The sequence below is a fragment of the Xiphophorus hellerii genome, chromosome 22 (genome assembly GCF_003331165.1).
Source record: "Xiphophorus hellerii strain 12219 chromosome 22, Xiphophorus_hellerii-4.1, whole genome shotgun sequence".
In the NCBI taxonomy this organism is placed as follows: Eukaryota; Metazoa; Chordata; class Actinopteri; order Cyprinodontiformes; family Poeciliidae; genus Xiphophorus; species Xiphophorus hellerii.
This window is the reverse complement of record NC_045693.1, coordinates 16,569,031-16,584,325: the sequence shown is the minus strand read 5'-3', so window position 1 is coordinate 16,584,325 and position 15,295 is coordinate 16,569,031. Positions and strand designations below refer to the sequence as shown.

The following is a 15,295-nucleotide window of genomic DNA, read 5'->3' as shown; positions in this document are numbered from 1 at the left end:
AGTCTTGTGCAATTAATAGTTTCTCTGGTTACGTAGTGGGACAAATAATCTTTTCACTAACATACAAATTAGAGATTTACCTGTACTTCTAACATATTTTAACTTGAGTAAATAACGCTTTTTGGTTTGATAGTTTAAAAATACGGAGTGTCTGAAATATGTTTTTAAAAAAAGTGTGCGAGATGTATTTGAATGCATCATGACGTCATCACCGGTGACCATAAAATGCTGTATAGAAGCGCACTTTCTGGACCAAATCTAACGGACGACGTGGTTTCACAACTTCGCTAGACCCAGGTAAGGCTGGATAATAATGGAAGAAGGTTAGCTTCCACATTTTCTGTTGAGATTTTTCTTTTTAATTATTTCTCCTGACAGAAAATATAGATTTATTTCGGCCTTTTAGCATCACTTCTCACTCGTGTTTTCCAGTTAGATTGTTTATTTACTGACAGCTGATATGCTACAAACCGACAGACACAGTGGTTATTGAGAAATTAACAAAACCCGTAAGCTCTGGCGTTTTTAATTAAAAAAAAAAAAAAAAAAAGCTATGGCACTTCTTTTTAAAGGCAGCAACTATTTTAGGCTTTAAGCAGGAATTATATTTCACTGTTAATCTATGGAGGATGGACATAAATATCGTGCTTAAAGTGTAGGTTTTGTTGTTCACTGGTGTCCCAGCTTCAATAATCAACAGCTGGGTAATTTCTGGAAGCCTCCACACACTGAAAGTCTCTATTCAACAAGAACATTGAGTTACCAGAGTGACAGGTGCTGGTGTGTCCATGAGGCAGGGGACACTGTCCAGATCAAATGTCTTTCTCCAAACTTATAAAAATAGTCAGAGGAAGATCAGTGCCGCAGAGAGAGAGAAAGAGAGACCACTCTTAGAACAAGCACTTGGCTGCTTTTCTTTCACGCTTTAAAACTTTGAAAGTTTTAAAACGTGAGCTCTAAAACTCAGAGCTTATGCATACCAGTGGGGTAATCCAGGGCCAGAAATAACAATTACCAGTGAGTCTCAGTGCTGGGCTCCATAATACAACAAGGTCTCTTAAATGGCAAAATATTAAATTCTGGTCTTGAATTCTAAACCAAATTGAAATCCACAGAAATAACTCTATTACTTTTGTGAAAGTATAATAGTGTGTCTTATCTTGTATTCCATGACAGTTATCTGTATTTTAGATTGTGAACAGAGATGTCTTTTATATTTGACTGGATCTACAAGAGCTTCAGCAGTGTCCTGCAGTTATTAGGTATAGTATAACACAGAAATACTGTCTCTGTTTCTTTTCAACTACTTGATCCTGGTCTATCTAAGCATGTTTACATGAAGAACTGTGTTCTGTGCTTCTTTTTTTTCTTGGCCATTCCGAGATAAAGTGACACATTTTGGAGCTTAAAGTGACCATAAGAGCATACAACTTCTATTCTAATATTCTCATAATGTGTTTATATCCTAGTTGTTTTCTTCCCTCTGATTTGCACTTTCATGACCAACTACATGATATTTGGCATTATGGACTTTCTCTATACATTTATTTGGTTCGCACGGTTATAGAAACCCTTTACACTGAAATTAAGTTCTAAATATTGCAATTATAATATTGACTATTTTGCCTCACAATACTTTTTGCTTTCACGTCATCATAATGTTCTTATTTTTATACCTCAGTTTTCTGATCGACATCACTAATAACTATTTAAATAAATTACTTATCACTAATAATGACTAATAACTAAAGTGCTAATCACAATTCATCATGTGTAAAGAACAGTGAAAGTGCATCAAAGTTGATGTGGTTTACCTGAGATATTATCTAAGCAATCCTTTGCCACTGCAGTATTGGACAAAGTGACTGCAATAAGGAAAATGATCAGATACATTATGTAGCTCTAGCTGTCATTTGCTTTTAGTTTGAGTTTAAAACCACAGCATGCATGTACAGTGTAACAACAGCTGTGTCACTGAAAAGCTTCCACCGCTGATTAATAGAAGACATACTTAGTGGCAACCGCAGCCCAAGATGTCTCTGAACGCCTGAATCCGTTCCTTCCTGCTTTCCTGATTCTTCAACCAAATTTTAATGAAATAAAGATTTAATTTGTTAGCAATAATCAAAGTTTTTTTTTTTCCTATCATCATTTCACTGTGACAAAACAAAACAACTCAACAAGTCAAAAATCCAATATTAAGGGATTCATGGCAATGTTGAACATTTAGTTGTTTTTTTCAGTTAGAAAAAGTGTGTTTTTAATTTTTTATTTCAGCATTTTTGACAATTTTATGCAAATACATGATATAGAAATGTTATTATGCTAAAAAAAATAACTTTATAACAGCTCCTGATCCTCTGGTAACTCACCAGTCTTCATAATGTTTGGAGCAGGAGCTGCACATTTTGTAAAAATCTGTTTCACATGTTCTTTCTCTTGTTAGGGTTGTACAAGAAAAGCGGGAAGCTGGTTTTCCTCGGACTGGACAATGCTGGAAAAACAACCCTTCTGCAGATGCTCAGGGACGACAGGCTGGGACAGCACATGCCAACACTATACCCAAGTATATACAGCGAAACTGATGTTATGCAGTCCGCCTTGTGTTTTATGGTTTTATCCCTCTTCAAAACGCTGTGCCTCCTCTCTGCTCTCAGCGTCTGAGGAGCTGACCATAGCCGGAATGACGTTCACCACATTCGACCTCGGTGGTCACACGCAAGGTGAGAGTGCAGAATATGGTGCTGAAGTGAAGATTTTGTTTCAAAGAAAGATGAACTGATGCATTCGCAGATTAATGCCACATTAATCCTGAAATGCCCTCACAGCTCGAAGGATCTGGAAGAATTACTTCCCAGCAATAAACGGGATTGTCTTCATGGTGGATTGTGCTGATCATGAACGTCTAGCAGAGGCCAAAGTAGAGCTGGATGTGAGTTCATCACAAAGACGTGGCCTGTTTAATCAACACAGCTGGCTAGTTCTGTGGCTGTGAGTGCTTATGTGTTCATCTGACGCTTGTTGGGAATAGGCGCTGCTAACAGATGAAACCATTGCTAACATCCCGGTTCTCATCCTGGGGAATAAGATCGACCGTCCAGAAGCCATCAGCGAGGATGCACTCAGAGGAGTGTTTGGTCTGCATGGACAAACAACTGGAAAGGTGAAGGACACGGAATACGTCTTATTACTTGTCCATGCATGATGAAGCTGGACTGTATGAGCCAAGAATTCAACGCTTATACGTTCTCTCTCTATTTTCAGGGTAAAGTATCACTGAAGGAGATGAATTTGAGGCCGATGGAGGTGTTCATGTGTAGCGTCCTGAAGAGACAAGGTTACGGAGACGGTTTTCGCTGGCTCTCTCAGTATATTGATTGATTACACTTCCTTTGAAAAACAATAATTGGACTTCTGCTGATGCCTGTACACACAAAAGCATATTTTGCAGAAAACTACTTGCAGTATACATGTCTTATTAAATATGCCATCTCTGGTAGTTTGACTTCAAGTGAGAGAAACATGTAAACATTTGTTTTGCTATTATATTGTACAAATAGAAATCTATGTGTCATACAGCACATTGCAATTGCTGATCTTCTCTCTTCAAATTGAATGTGAAGGCAAACATTCATGCTGCGCTGCTACATTTTTTTAAAAGCGTGTAGGAAAACGTGTACCAGAAACATGTCGATGCTGTGACCCAGTGTCAGAGCTGGGCTTATATTTGGCTGCTGGTGTTGACTTACTGTAAAGGGCAGTTTAAGTTGATACATGGTTCAAGAACCTCCCACTTGGGTTAAATTGTACAGTTAATTTGTTGTAACTATGAAAATCGATCAGCTATTTCATGTTAGCTGATCGATCTACTGACTGTTTTACAAAGAATTTATGATGGCAGAATACTAAATTAATGCCATCTTGAGTTCATTAACTGACTTTTTAGTCATAAAAATAAAGCTTTAAATAGATAAGCTTTATTCAGTATACAACCGCAGTACAAATGCTTCAGCATCGCTAAGTAATGTAAGAAACTCATAGCAGGAAAGATGCCAGACTACAATACATGTCATGATGAGTTACACCTGCAAAAAAAAACTTGAGTACTTTGTGACTAGTTGCTGCTAACAACATGCAGTAATTTTATGAGAGTACTTGCACTTGAATGCTTAAAATTATGCACATTTATTTCAGAGAGTAACACTGCAAAAGGTGCATATATTTTTTTTGTCTAAAGTATCTTATTTATATTTGGAATGGATTGTTTGACATCGTAGTATAAGTGTTGCACTGAGACATGAAGTGACGTCTGTTACACAAATGTGATTCTAGTGTGGAATGTAGCACAATAAATACTTTTGACAATTATTTTCAGTTATTGAACAACTGTCATTTGTTTTGTTTTTTCAAACAACATATTTCTTTTTTGCCCAGTTGAGAAATTTTTCTGGGTGATAAAATCAAAGCATTTTTTTCTCATAGTTATTTCAATTTAATGGTTTCGATTTGAGTGTTTTTTCTTGTCACTCGTGTTTACATTCTAGGTACTGGGCAGTCACAGTTTAGAAAGAACAAGGAAATAAAAACCCTAACCCTACTAAGAAAATAATTAAAGCATACAAGGAAAAGAAGAAAGTATAATAACTTCACAGACAGTAAACGTAGCTTATCATGTGCATATCTCTTTACGTAATATTATATTTTGTCACATCATTGTGTTATTATAAATACAATAACTAAAACAATAATGTAGAGATTAGATAAAGACTGTTTAAGTTTTATTAAAACAATTTGTAATTTTATCTAACAGTCATTTTAAAAGTGACTGTTAGAAAACTTAATTGAGTTTTAATCATATTTGACTATGTCGAAACAATGTTTACTTAGACAAGGTCGATATGTTTTTATGGCTATGAATAAAACGTTGATTCTAATATACTAGTACTCATATTGGAGTCACCTAAACATGCATAGTCTAGTCAAGAGCACCAGTTCACCTGAATGCACCATGTTGCCAAAGCACAGCCGTAAAAAGCTGTGTGAAAGCGCAACTCTCAAACTAGGGGAGGAAATTATATTTCAAAAAGTTTAAAGGAATGTTTTTGTCTAAAATTTTGCGTGTGAAAATAGTTTTAGATTTTGCACTAATATAGAAAATGTCATAGTGTATGTAAACACAATGAAATAAATACGTAGGAGCAAATTATTATCAGTGCACCGGCAATTATGAGGATGCGGCTCCTTTAAACTACCGGTCTTCTCCTTCTTGTTTCCTATTGGCTGGATAATTTCAGATTTTCACCAATCGTGTTGAACATTGAGAAATAAACAGGAAGTTGGATAATTATTGGAGTCATTTGCGACGAAGCAGTACTTTAAATTTTTATTGTCATATTTTACCCTGTAATTTAAGCTTATCTTGTTATCTCATCATTGGACTGTAGGAGTTTTAAGTGCATTGCTTTTGAGTGATTTTTCGTGTTATTTACTACAGTAGAGTTGATCCACGCTGCAGGAATATGGAGCTGAAAGATGTGGAAAAGTGCTGCTGTGTGATTAAAGTTTCTGGGACACCAGGGAGGAAACCCGTCAGCTGCAGTGGAGTAATCCTCCACCCTCGGTCTGGTACTGTCTTATGCACCGGCCTCCCGTTTTGCCGGTTTGTTACCGACAGAGAGCTCCTCTCCTCAGACGCCGAGGTCCTGCTTCCCCGCAGCTTCAGCGACAAACTAAAAATCCGCGTCTGCTTGTCAGGTTCCAGAAGGAGCGAGCCGTCCCGTCAGCGGGAGGTTTCGGGCGAGCTGCTGATGCTGCTGAACTGCGTGGAGTTCAAACATACCTTCATGGGAGTTTTCCAGGAGACAGACCAGTGGCGTTTCCATGGTGATGATGAGGATGCTGAGCTGATCAGAGATGCCCAGTCCCTCAGCTGGTTTGCAGTCCTCAGGGCGGGTGTGGTGGTGAACAACAACACAGACAGGGAAAGTACCCCCTGGCAGAGCAGCTCGTCTCTGCAGAAAGGCTGCCCGGTTGTTGCATGCGGCTCTCCTTTTGGCTCCCTCTGCTTAGACCTCTTCATCGGCACCCTCAGCCGAGGGATTGTCAGCAACCTGGCTGGAGAAGACAATGCTGTCATCCTCACAGATGCTCGCTGCCTACCCGGCACAGAGGGTGGAGGCTTGTTTGTGGTGGAGGCCACAGACAGTGTCCGTCTCATCGGTGTGATTGTTTCTCCATTTGGCTGGAAGTCAAATGAGTGGATAGGCCTCACTTTGGTCTGCTCTGTTGACATGATCTTCAGGAGCGTCATCCGTTGCACAGGGGTCCGAGATCCGCTTCGTGGGGTTTGGGAACAAAAAGAAGAGGCAGATCTCTGCATGTCCAGAACAGCTCAGGGGTCAGAAGCTGTTAGACTCCCCACTGTGTGCTTTGTGGACAGTGGACAAGCCTGGGGCTCAGGAGTTGCTGTCAGCGCTGGGCTGGTGGTAACTTGCCGGCATGTAGTTGGTGGGAAGTCTTCGGTCAGCCTGAAGTTTTATCAAGATGGCAGGTGATTCATTGTTTACTCTTCATTATCTGGTAATTGTTGCAAAACAGTTCAACAAGTGTAAATACTTTTGCGTGACACTGCATGATGCAGAAAAACCAGAAGCAGGATGGTAGTTCAAATGAGACAATAGAAGACAAGTGCGAAACAATAAAAGACATGCTGAGAGCATTGGGGAAACAGATAGAATACAACAAAATGAGAGGGAGAAACAAAATATTTTGATTTACAAGTAAACTACTGTCACAAAGTCAAAATGGGAAATCAGTAAAATAATTCAAAGAGACTTTAATTGATTATTTGCCTTCAATAAATCGTTTTCTAGTCTGGTAACACCAAAGGGCATTTTCTGGTCGTTGTGATCATTTTTCTGAGCAGACAGAAAAAATTAGAATATAATCTAACGAGCCGTAGCGATCTATCGAAATAAAGCAGATAATTTGTGAGCTTGATATTTATTTAAAAACATTTTCTTTTTCAGAGTCCGAGATGCTGTGGGCGATGTTTTGTTCTCCACTAAACCATCTTCACCATATGATTTGGCTTTAATTGAGCTTAGAGTCCCTGTCCCAGAAGCTGTGATCCCCAGAATGTCAAAAGGTTTTCACCTAGGTATGATTTTAGCTTTAAAATTAAAAGAAAGAAGCGCTAACTTACCTTAACAAGAGTGCTGTGAGATTATATATATATATATATATATATATATATATATATTTTTTTTTTTTTTTTTTTTTTTTTTTTTTCAGGTGAAGCTGTGGTTGTAGTGGGATACGGCGGGCTGGGCCGAGTCTGCGGTCCATCCCTGACATCTGGTGTCCTCTCCAAGGCCATCAGCTTGAATGGCCAGCCTGTCATGCTTCAGACCACATGCGCAGTACAAGCGGGAGCCAGCGGGGGCGCTGTGGTGCAGAAACAGTCGGGAGAGCTGCTTGGTAAGAAACCCTGCACCTTCAAAGAATAATGATCTTCTCGAACAGTGGGGGGCGCGCGACCACCACGAGAAAACCTGTCTGTGATGCGCGTGCAGACAAAGAACCCAGCTGTGCCGTTCTCATCAGATCGCTGCTCTGCTGTGGCTGCAGATTTAAGGACGGCTTGTCTCATCTGCTCTGTCGCAGGGATCGTGTCGAGCAATGCGCGAGACCTGGCCGCGAGCGTAACATATCCGCACCTCAACTTCATCATCCCAGTGCCTGTTTTCCAGAGACCGCTGCAGGAGTTTCAAAAGACAAGAAATGTCGACGTGTTCAGTGTGCTGAACGCTACAGAGAGGGACGTGAGACGGGTGTGGAGGCTGCAAGGTGCACAAAGCAAACTCTGACCTGCGATTCATAAACTTTGAGAGGTGATGGATTCCCCTTAAATTCTTTTAAACAGACATTGATATACATAAAAAGGCATTATTTCCACTAAATCCTCACAGAATCATTAGAATATTAGAAAGATGACGCTAATATATTGTAATGTATTATTTTATTCAATTTGACAATAAACCTTCCTGTATTTTACTGAGCTTACGGTTGCACGCACTTTCTAAATGATCCCTATTATAACTGTATTATACAGTTTTGCACATCTTTATCAAGGATGCCACATTTATTGACATCCCTGATAAAGATGTGTTAAAGCCCTAAATTAAATATTTCTTTTATTGCAGTACCCTAGAACATCTAGAAATAAGCCTTTAATCTGAATATATTTAATCATCAAAGGAAAAGAAATCCTGTCATAATTTTAATTACGCATACCTTTGAACCATGCGGCCGTAAATAGGTGCAATAAGTTAGAAGAACCTGCAATTGATCCCCTCTTGTTTTACAGTTACAGCATCAAGGGTACTATTTCTGGAAGCATTTGTGAGGATTTAAATCTGCTTCTGGTGCATGAGGTTTATTTTTCATTTTTTACAAGCAGGAGGAAGGTTCAGCATAACAAGCTGGCAGGTTGCAGAAAATGATTGGTCCCTCTGGGTAGCTCGAGACGTCTGCTGTGTGTACATATCAGGTATTCAGACATCTGTTGGCAGGAACATTCACTCACATCGGAGGTTTCGCCCGATGGGACGTTACCGGTGCTGATTTCCATTATCACAGAAATATGAAACTGTGAGATGACATTTCCAAAGACTGGTTACTGTCAGTTTTCACAATGCAATGGCAGACGTTCCTGGCGTGAACTCTCGAAGACAAGGAGCGTTGCATACCAAAGGGGTTTCTGTTTCGCTGTTCCCAGAGTAAATCGTTAACAGAGGAGAGGCTTAAGCAGTGTCCTGAGGAAACACATTTTTCTGTAGGTGTTGTGCTTTAAGAGCTGCTCAAATGCAGACCGAGGTCTATATCCAATTTCTACTGGTTTCCCTACAAGCCACGTTTCACACAACGAGGGAAGGCATAAGGAACGTAAGCCGGCAACCACATTGTGTCAACACAATCCGCTTCACAGCGAACAGGTCACACAAAGAGGAGATTTAGAGATTTGCGCTGGTGATTTTTCAAATTGAGCTTCAAGAGGGGGCACTACGTGACATATTGTGGGAGATATTCTCGACTTTCATGTCACTAGAATAATCTTATCTGAGCAACATTCCTGAAAAAGATTTGCTCCTCTGAAATATTCCTGAACTGAGCCAGAATAATACCGTTCGTAAAAGTAGCAGAATTCGGTACGTTTAGTAGATTAAAGCAAACAAACGGGTCAAAAATCTAATTGTACTTTCAATTGTAAAATGTAACCTGAGTAACAGTCTTACGTTGTTTAGGCTTCTTGCTATGACTACCAGATGTTTTATGCGTTGTGCTATTCAAAACTAGGCATAATGAAGCTGCCTGAGAGCAACTGCTTTAAATGAGCTATTTGTTTTCATATTATTATACTTCAAGAAGGTACCGTAATTTTATTGTTAAAATTGTATCTTATCTCCTCCTCTGAACTAAACCTTCTGCAGCTGTCTAGTTTGAGCCTTTAACCTATTTAAATCTTGTTTAGCCCATTTTCTTCTGCTTGATTACTGTTTATACTGATGTGATGAGATTACATTTAAAGTTCCCTCACGTTTGGAGCAGTTTGTGCACACAGCTTAAAATAACATGTCGAGAATGATCAGTGTGAAATGAATGGTTGTTATGGAAACCTGGTGACCTTAAGATGCCACTCTTTGCTGCAGATTTTTTTTTTTTTTTTATCAGCAAGCTTCACAGATTCATTTCGCCCTCCATCACCATCCTTTTCTTGGGGGGACAGATAAAAGTGGGAGCCTTGGTAGTTTTAAACATTTTAACTGTATGGGAATAAACATAAACATGAAAACAGGCAGATCATAGCCTGCTAAATATAGTTTTAAAACTGAATTACTTTTTTAAGAGAGATGAGTGGAGCTCATTTAGTTTCCAACCCATGACTACGTTTTCCACAAGCAGAAATGTTTAGAGGAAAAGTGTGGTAACTGTCTTTCTGTCAGCTGATATAAAGTGTGGAGCAACAATTGTGGCTCTATTCACTGTCATGCTGCCAGTGAATAGAGCCAGTAACTTGCTCTACCATTTTTGCAACAATAACTTTTTAAAACATTTGTGCTTGATACCTTGAACTACCCTAATCCCTGCTTGTCTGCAGTCACTTTTTTCTCACTTTCCAAAGGTCCTTCCTGGTTTTTCTTTGGACTTTGGCTCCTTTTCATCCATTTTCAGTTGACCTGACCACGATCAGAGATGTATGTATTTATTCAGCCATCTAATGCTGCCCAAGTTTAGAACAACTCCTCAACTCAAACGTATGAACCAGATTTGTGCCCCAATATAAAATGCCTTAAAGACTTTCATTTCTCTTATCATGGTAAATGATGTAATAAAAACATTGAATATCAACTATGACTTTGAACAAACTGTTAACAGAGCTGCTCATGACTTAAATCTGACATTGAATAAATGAAAAGAAGAAAGAGACACATCACTGCAGACAACTTACCAATACTTCATTATATGGACAATTTTTCCATCCCTGGTCACTTTATGCACTAAAATGGAGGGTAGCAACAAAAAAGAAAGACTTCTCAGACTCAGAAGCACGGTGACCAGATCAGCCACATAGATAAGATTTATTTTATTTGATGTTTTTTTTTTTTAATTAAACACAATAACTGATGCACATTATATTACGATGTACACTTGTCAGCTAAGCTGTAAAGCTGCCAGTCTTTCAAGGCATTGACCAGCAGGTGACATTCTGTCTTCTGATGCACACGTTATGTACAAGCTAAGGAGTGATGTGTGAGAAACGTCCTAATAAGTCATGAATGAGACAGAGCACTACTGTCACATATGAGCCAAAGCGTATGAGGTGAAAACAATAAGGCCAGAGGGCGCTTTTCAATACTCTACCAGGTTTCATTTCCTTTACGGGCAGATTTCAAACTAAAACCATAACCGGTTTCCATCTGGACACATAGAAGATAAAGAAGACCACTCTAGACTATTGAAATGCACCCAAACTGGATATATATATATATTTTTTAATGCAAGCACCTGCAGCTTCTTAAAATCTCCATTACACATCAGCTAAAAACAGCTCGTAGATAGTTCAAAGGACATACAACAAAGGAGAACAAAGATTCACAATTAAAAGGACAAGATTTTTTTCTTTTTTTTTTTTTACTCCCACGCCCAAAATTTCTGAATCACATCTCCCATTTCCTGTTTCCCAAGATAAGAACACCCTGAAACAATAAATACTCCCATTAGCGTCTGACCCCCTTCCAAATCTCGACATTCCCTCATGTTTTTCTAACCCATTATAAATCTGAGTGGAGTGCCTTTAACACGTCCATCATCAGCAGTGTATATGTGTGTGTGTGTGTGTTTGGGACCGTTAAATGCTCCCACATAGAGGTTGGGCTAAAAGCTAACCCTTTTACCAGATATACCCCCCGTCATCCACCTCTCCCACCTCTCCCTCCTCCTCCTCAGCCTCCTCTGCAGTCTCCTCAGCTTCTTTCTCCTCCTCGTCTTCCCATCCAACTGCGCTGCCAAAATCCCCTGAATATGTCATTTCAGAATCTGCGAAGAGAAGCATGCAGAGTAAGTGAATTACAGCCACCGTGGGTGTGTTTGTGCGTGTGTGAGAGTGTCCTTTCGGTTTCAGAATATTGACGGCAGTGACAGCTAAGGGGGGACATGCGTTTGACTTTGTCTGGGTTTTAATGGCTACTTCTAAACTGTGCCAGGGGAACCATTCTTATCAGACGCAGGTTCCGTCCACCCAGCCCCTCCTCCCCGCCCCAATTTATCTTGAAAGACTTTTCTCACAGCAACAAGCAGCGCTTTAGAATGCCAATGACTCTGGACACTAAAAGGTGGCACCAGTTTCTAAATTAAGTTGTGTTCCAGCGGGGCTCAGTCCTTCAAAGCAAAAGAAGGTTTTGTGCTGAGATGCAACCTTGCAAATGCTTGCAAGGTTGCAGGGAAGAAGCGGGCAGATATGCTTCGGATATTTATAACTGTGTTCCTGTCGTTCAGATCCCCGCATCATTTCACAAACTCCCCGACGGCTGTCGAAACATTGTCGAGGCTTACCGCAATCCGGCTTGCCACGAATCCTAGACCCCGCGACTTCTCCTCCGTTTTGGTCGACGCACCAGCACTCGCCCCTGTCGCACTGCTGCTTCCTGTAGTAGCCGTCCTCGTTGCAGCTGGGGATGAATCGGCCTGCACATGCACAAGCTTAAATCAGTGAGAGTCAAGTGTGGGCCTTCCCTTGCAGGCCCCATTGAAAAAGAAATCCAGAATAGCGTTTGTTGTCCCAGACTGCCCGCAGTCTAGGTGGCCATTTATTTGCAGCAAGAAGTTATATTCCTCATACCATACAAAAACGTGTCTCCAGCAAGATGCAAAACAAATATCCACAGGCTGCATAGACTAGATAGCAATTTTCTTGCTGAAAGAAAGCTTCCTAGTGGGAGTGGTTTATTTTCGCAGCTTTCAAACTGGTCCTTGCCAGAACCAAGAGATCGGGACGAGGGATACAAGAAATGAGGTCAAAAAGAGCCTGAAAAGTTTTATTTTTGGACTGTTTGATTCACGCACAAGCAAAGAAAATTAAACTTCTCATATGCAACGACGGGTTAAAAATGAATTATCCCACAGACTAGATATTTATTACGTAGTTAAAATAAAAATAAATAAAAGCCAAACAGACCTAATCCAATCTTTCAGGGGAACATCTGAGTGTCTTGCTGGCAGGCAGTTCTCTGCTTGCCACTCTGTGTCCTTGGAGAGGCCTGACTCAGAACCCAGTCAGCCAACCAACCAAATTCTGCAGTACATACTCTGCACACTCTCACACACTGATATACAAATCTGGATGCTTACATATTCATCTGCTTACACACTATACTGAGGATAGACAGAGGGCTGTGTGTTGTGTTAGCACTACATAACTCACGGAGTGGATCATGGACTGATACCCATCTCCCTCCAGTTATTTATCTAACAGAACCACCAGATGAAGACATCCACAGCTAAACGTGTTGGTATGCAGCTGCAGAATATTAATACATACCAAACTTTTTCTTTCCACCGTCCTGAACTTGAATCCTCTCCAGTTCCGCTAGGCAGGGCGGCTCTTAAACAAGATAAAAGAAGATTGTTTTTACAAGAGGAGGTGGAACCGTTTTACCTGACAAAGTGACGCAAGGCTGAATTGTAACACTAATATTATTGGAGCAACAGATGGCACACAGGCAGCAGAAACTGCCAGCAGAAAGTCACAGTAGAGAGCCAAAGCTCCCATCAGCTCCAGAAATACTCACTCTCCCTCCAGAAGCAGAGGCACCATTCAGCCGTGGAAACCTTTCCATCCCTGTAGGAGTCGCAGGAGTTGAAATATGGCCGGATGCAGACCTCATATTTGTCCAGGTTGATGGCAGCCAGCTCGGCCTGATCCAGGTAAAGGTCGTTATTGGTGTCGAGCTTGGAGAACATCCAACCTATGGAGTCCTTACAGCTGGCGACCAGGCTCCTGTCCAGCACTGCCGACACAAACTCATTTATTCTTATTCTGCAAGTAGCTGCACAAATAATACATACAATATAGTACATCAAATCAGGTCAATGGTCTGAGGAGGTACACCATCATCCACACTTATTGGTAAAATGAGTACATTTATTCTGTAGGAAAAAAATACCAAATTTAGCTCTATTTCTCTTTCTGACAAAATCACTCATGCCACTCTTACTGACAACTTCTCATGAAGTTCATGTGACTTAAAGATGCTGCATTGTATGTTTTTCAGGCTCATGGTGTCATTTTACAGCATAACCAAGTAACTATGTTAGCTCCAGTTGTTGCAAAATGCTACATACATATATATCAAATATGGCTTATAAGAATTTTAACACCACAATTTAATGCCTTGAAACAGGGCCTAGAGTCTCTTTAAAAACTCTGTCACAACACTGCTCCTCTATAAACCCTTTAGCAACATTTTTACCAGTCTTTCTCTGAGAAGTAGTTCATATAATGAGCTCAGCAGATGCTTAGTTCCACCAAGTGTTTGCCAATTTCTGCTGGCTAGTCTGAAGGAACTGAGTGGGGGATTTGCAGAGGAGGAGTGCATCCAGACTTCCTGCGTCTTTTATCCTCCACCTTCTACACTTCTTATGAACAAACGTTAACAATCTGAAATAAAGCTGCATGATATATCAGGAAAACATTTAATTCCAATACTTTTATTAAATACTGCAATGACAGTAGAAATTATGGTCAAGGCATTTTTCTGTTCTTTTTCCACAACGTTGTCTACCAGCTTTAGCTTCTCAGCTACTGAAAACAAAACATCTGATGGGGTCAAGAGTAGTTAAGTCAGCCTATTGGGCCAAATAACTACTGGCATGCAATTTGATACATTGTGCTACTGCAGTGTAATTCTATATGTTACAAAACATTATCTCTATTGATAAAGTATTACTAGCATTAACAAAATGCCTGTGTCATCTGGTGGAAACAATAAGTACAGATCAGTTTTTGTTTGTTTTGATTAGAAAAGCAAAAAAACCATCTGGATGGAAAACCTTTATGGTATTGAAAGCAGTCTTACTAAAAGCAAGTAAGTGCTCATTGTTTACATCAGTGATTTGACTGATTTGAATTTTCTTATGTTCTCTTAGAAATTAAATGAAATAAAGCAGTGGATTTTGAGTTGCTGAAAACCCAAACCATGCAGCCCATGTAAATGTTTTCATAATGCTGTGGTGATTAATTGAGAAAAAGCTCTAACCTGACGTAGTGCTGGCTGCTGGGGATCTGGCCCCTTGCTTGCTGTTATTGTTCTGCTTGGCGTTGGTCTGCAGGAGCTGGAACCAGTCCTTCAGACGCTCGCCGAGATCAGACAGATCCTGCCCGGTGCAGCTCTCTGTGAAAGCCAGATGGAGGGATACGCATGACGTATTTTCTGCATGTAGAGGGCATGTGTCAAACTATTAAAAAACGAGGAGGCTGATATAAAATTGGCATAGCTCTCACGCTTGTGGACTACGGTTATTAATTATTCTGCCACAAATTTGGATCTCACCGTGTTTCCCCTCCCTGGACGCAGGCGCCGCAGTTGGGCAAGGACACAGACCTGAACACTTCAGGGTGAGAGCTTTCCCAGTAAGACATGCCTGCTGCTCTAGCTTGCACTGCAACACACACACCCAGGATCATTACACGCAGACACACAAGCCAGCAGTGTCGACAAGGGGACACAAAGGTGAA

The 15,295-nt window shown here is 40.4% G+C and overlaps 3 protein-coding genes across 6 annotated transcripts in view; 2 read left to right on the top strand and 1 right to left on the bottom strand.

Moving 5' to 3' along the window:
* The first annotated feature begins 194 nt into the window (after positions 1–194).
* Positions 195–4,383, top strand: sar1ab (secretion associated, Ras related GTPase 1Ab). 3 transcript variants are annotated; one of them, XM_032553904.1, is made up of 7 exons: positions 195–297; positions 1,192–1,262; positions 2,447–2,566; positions 2,658–2,723; positions 2,829–2,932; positions 3,032–3,163; positions 3,265–4,383. In XM_032553904.1, exons 2-7 carry the CDS (start codon positions 1,205–1,207, stop codon positions 3,379–3,381), a joined length of 597 nt encoding a protein of 198 aa, XP_032409795.1. In that variant the 5' UTR covers positions 195–297; positions 1,192–1,204; the 3' UTR covers positions 3,382–4,383. The 3 variants fall into 3 exon arrangements, with proteins under 3 accessions (XP_032409795.1, XP_032409794.1, XP_032409796.1); XM_032553903.1 differs by having other exon boundaries at positions 223–297; positions 1,177–1,262; XM_032553905.1 differs by lacking the exon at positions 195–297 and adding an exon at positions 305–323.
* A 465-nt stretch (positions 4,384–4,848) lies between these two features.
* tysnd1 (trypsin like peroxisomal matrix peptidase 1) lies at positions 4,849–10,410 on the top strand. The gene is made up of 4 exons (XM_032553899.1): positions 4,849–6,550; positions 7,029–7,159; positions 7,294–7,479; positions 7,666–10,410. Exons 1-4 carry the CDS (start codon positions 5,520–5,522, stop codon positions 7,866–7,868), a joined length of 1,551 nt encoding a protein of 516 aa, XP_032409790.1. The 5' UTR covers positions 4,849–5,519; the 3' UTR covers positions 7,869–10,410.
* Positions 10,411–10,606: 196 nt separating this feature from the next.
* Positions 10,607–15,295, bottom strand: part of spock2 (SPARC (osteonectin), cwcv and kazal like domains proteoglycan 2) — a 30,185-nt gene continuing 25,496 nt past the window's right edge. For both annotated transcript variants that reach the window (XM_032553901.1, XM_032553900.1), the window contains 6 exons: positions 15,111–15,219; positions 14,817–14,951; positions 13,350–13,568; positions 13,100–13,162; positions 12,115–12,246; positions 10,607–11,598 (listed from right to left, as the gene is read on the bottom strand). In XM_032553901.1, coding sequence (XP_032409792.1) covers positions 11,453–11,598; positions 12,115–12,246; positions 13,100–13,162; positions 13,350–13,568; positions 14,817–14,951; positions 15,111–15,219 — 804 coding nt within the window. In that variant the 3' untranslated portion in view covers positions 10,607–11,452. The remainder of the gene's footprint in view (positions 11,599–12,114; positions 12,247–13,099; positions 13,163–13,349; positions 13,569–14,816; positions 14,952–15,110; positions 15,220–15,295) is intronic.

Bases quoted from the DNA above. Each gene is read 5' to 3' on its own strand.
- sar1ab (XM_032553904.1), top strand. From the start codon at position 1,205: ATGTCTTTTATATTTGACTGGATCTACAAGAGCTTCAGCAGTGTCCTG. The intron at 2,724-2,828 runs GTGAGAGTGCAG...ATGCCCTCACAG, and splicing joins CCTCGGTGGTCACACGCAAG to CTCGAAGGATCTGGAAGAAT. The intron at 2,933-3,031 runs GTGAGTTCATCA...TGTTGGGAATAG, and splicing joins AGGCCAAAGTAGAGCTGGAT to GCGCTGCTAACAGATGAAAC.
- tysnd1 (XM_032553899.1), top strand. From the start codon at position 5,520: ATGGAGCTGAAAGATGTGGAAAAGTGCTGCTGTGTGATTAAAGTTTCT. The intron at 6,551-7,028 runs GTGATTCATTGT...TTTCTTTTTCAG, and splicing joins AAGTTTTATCAAGATGGCAG to AGTCCGAGATGCTGTGGGCG. The intron at 7,160-7,293 runs GTATGATTTTAG...TTTTTTTTTCAG, and splicing joins GTCAAAAGGTTTTCACCTAG to GTGAAGCTGTGGTTGTAGTG.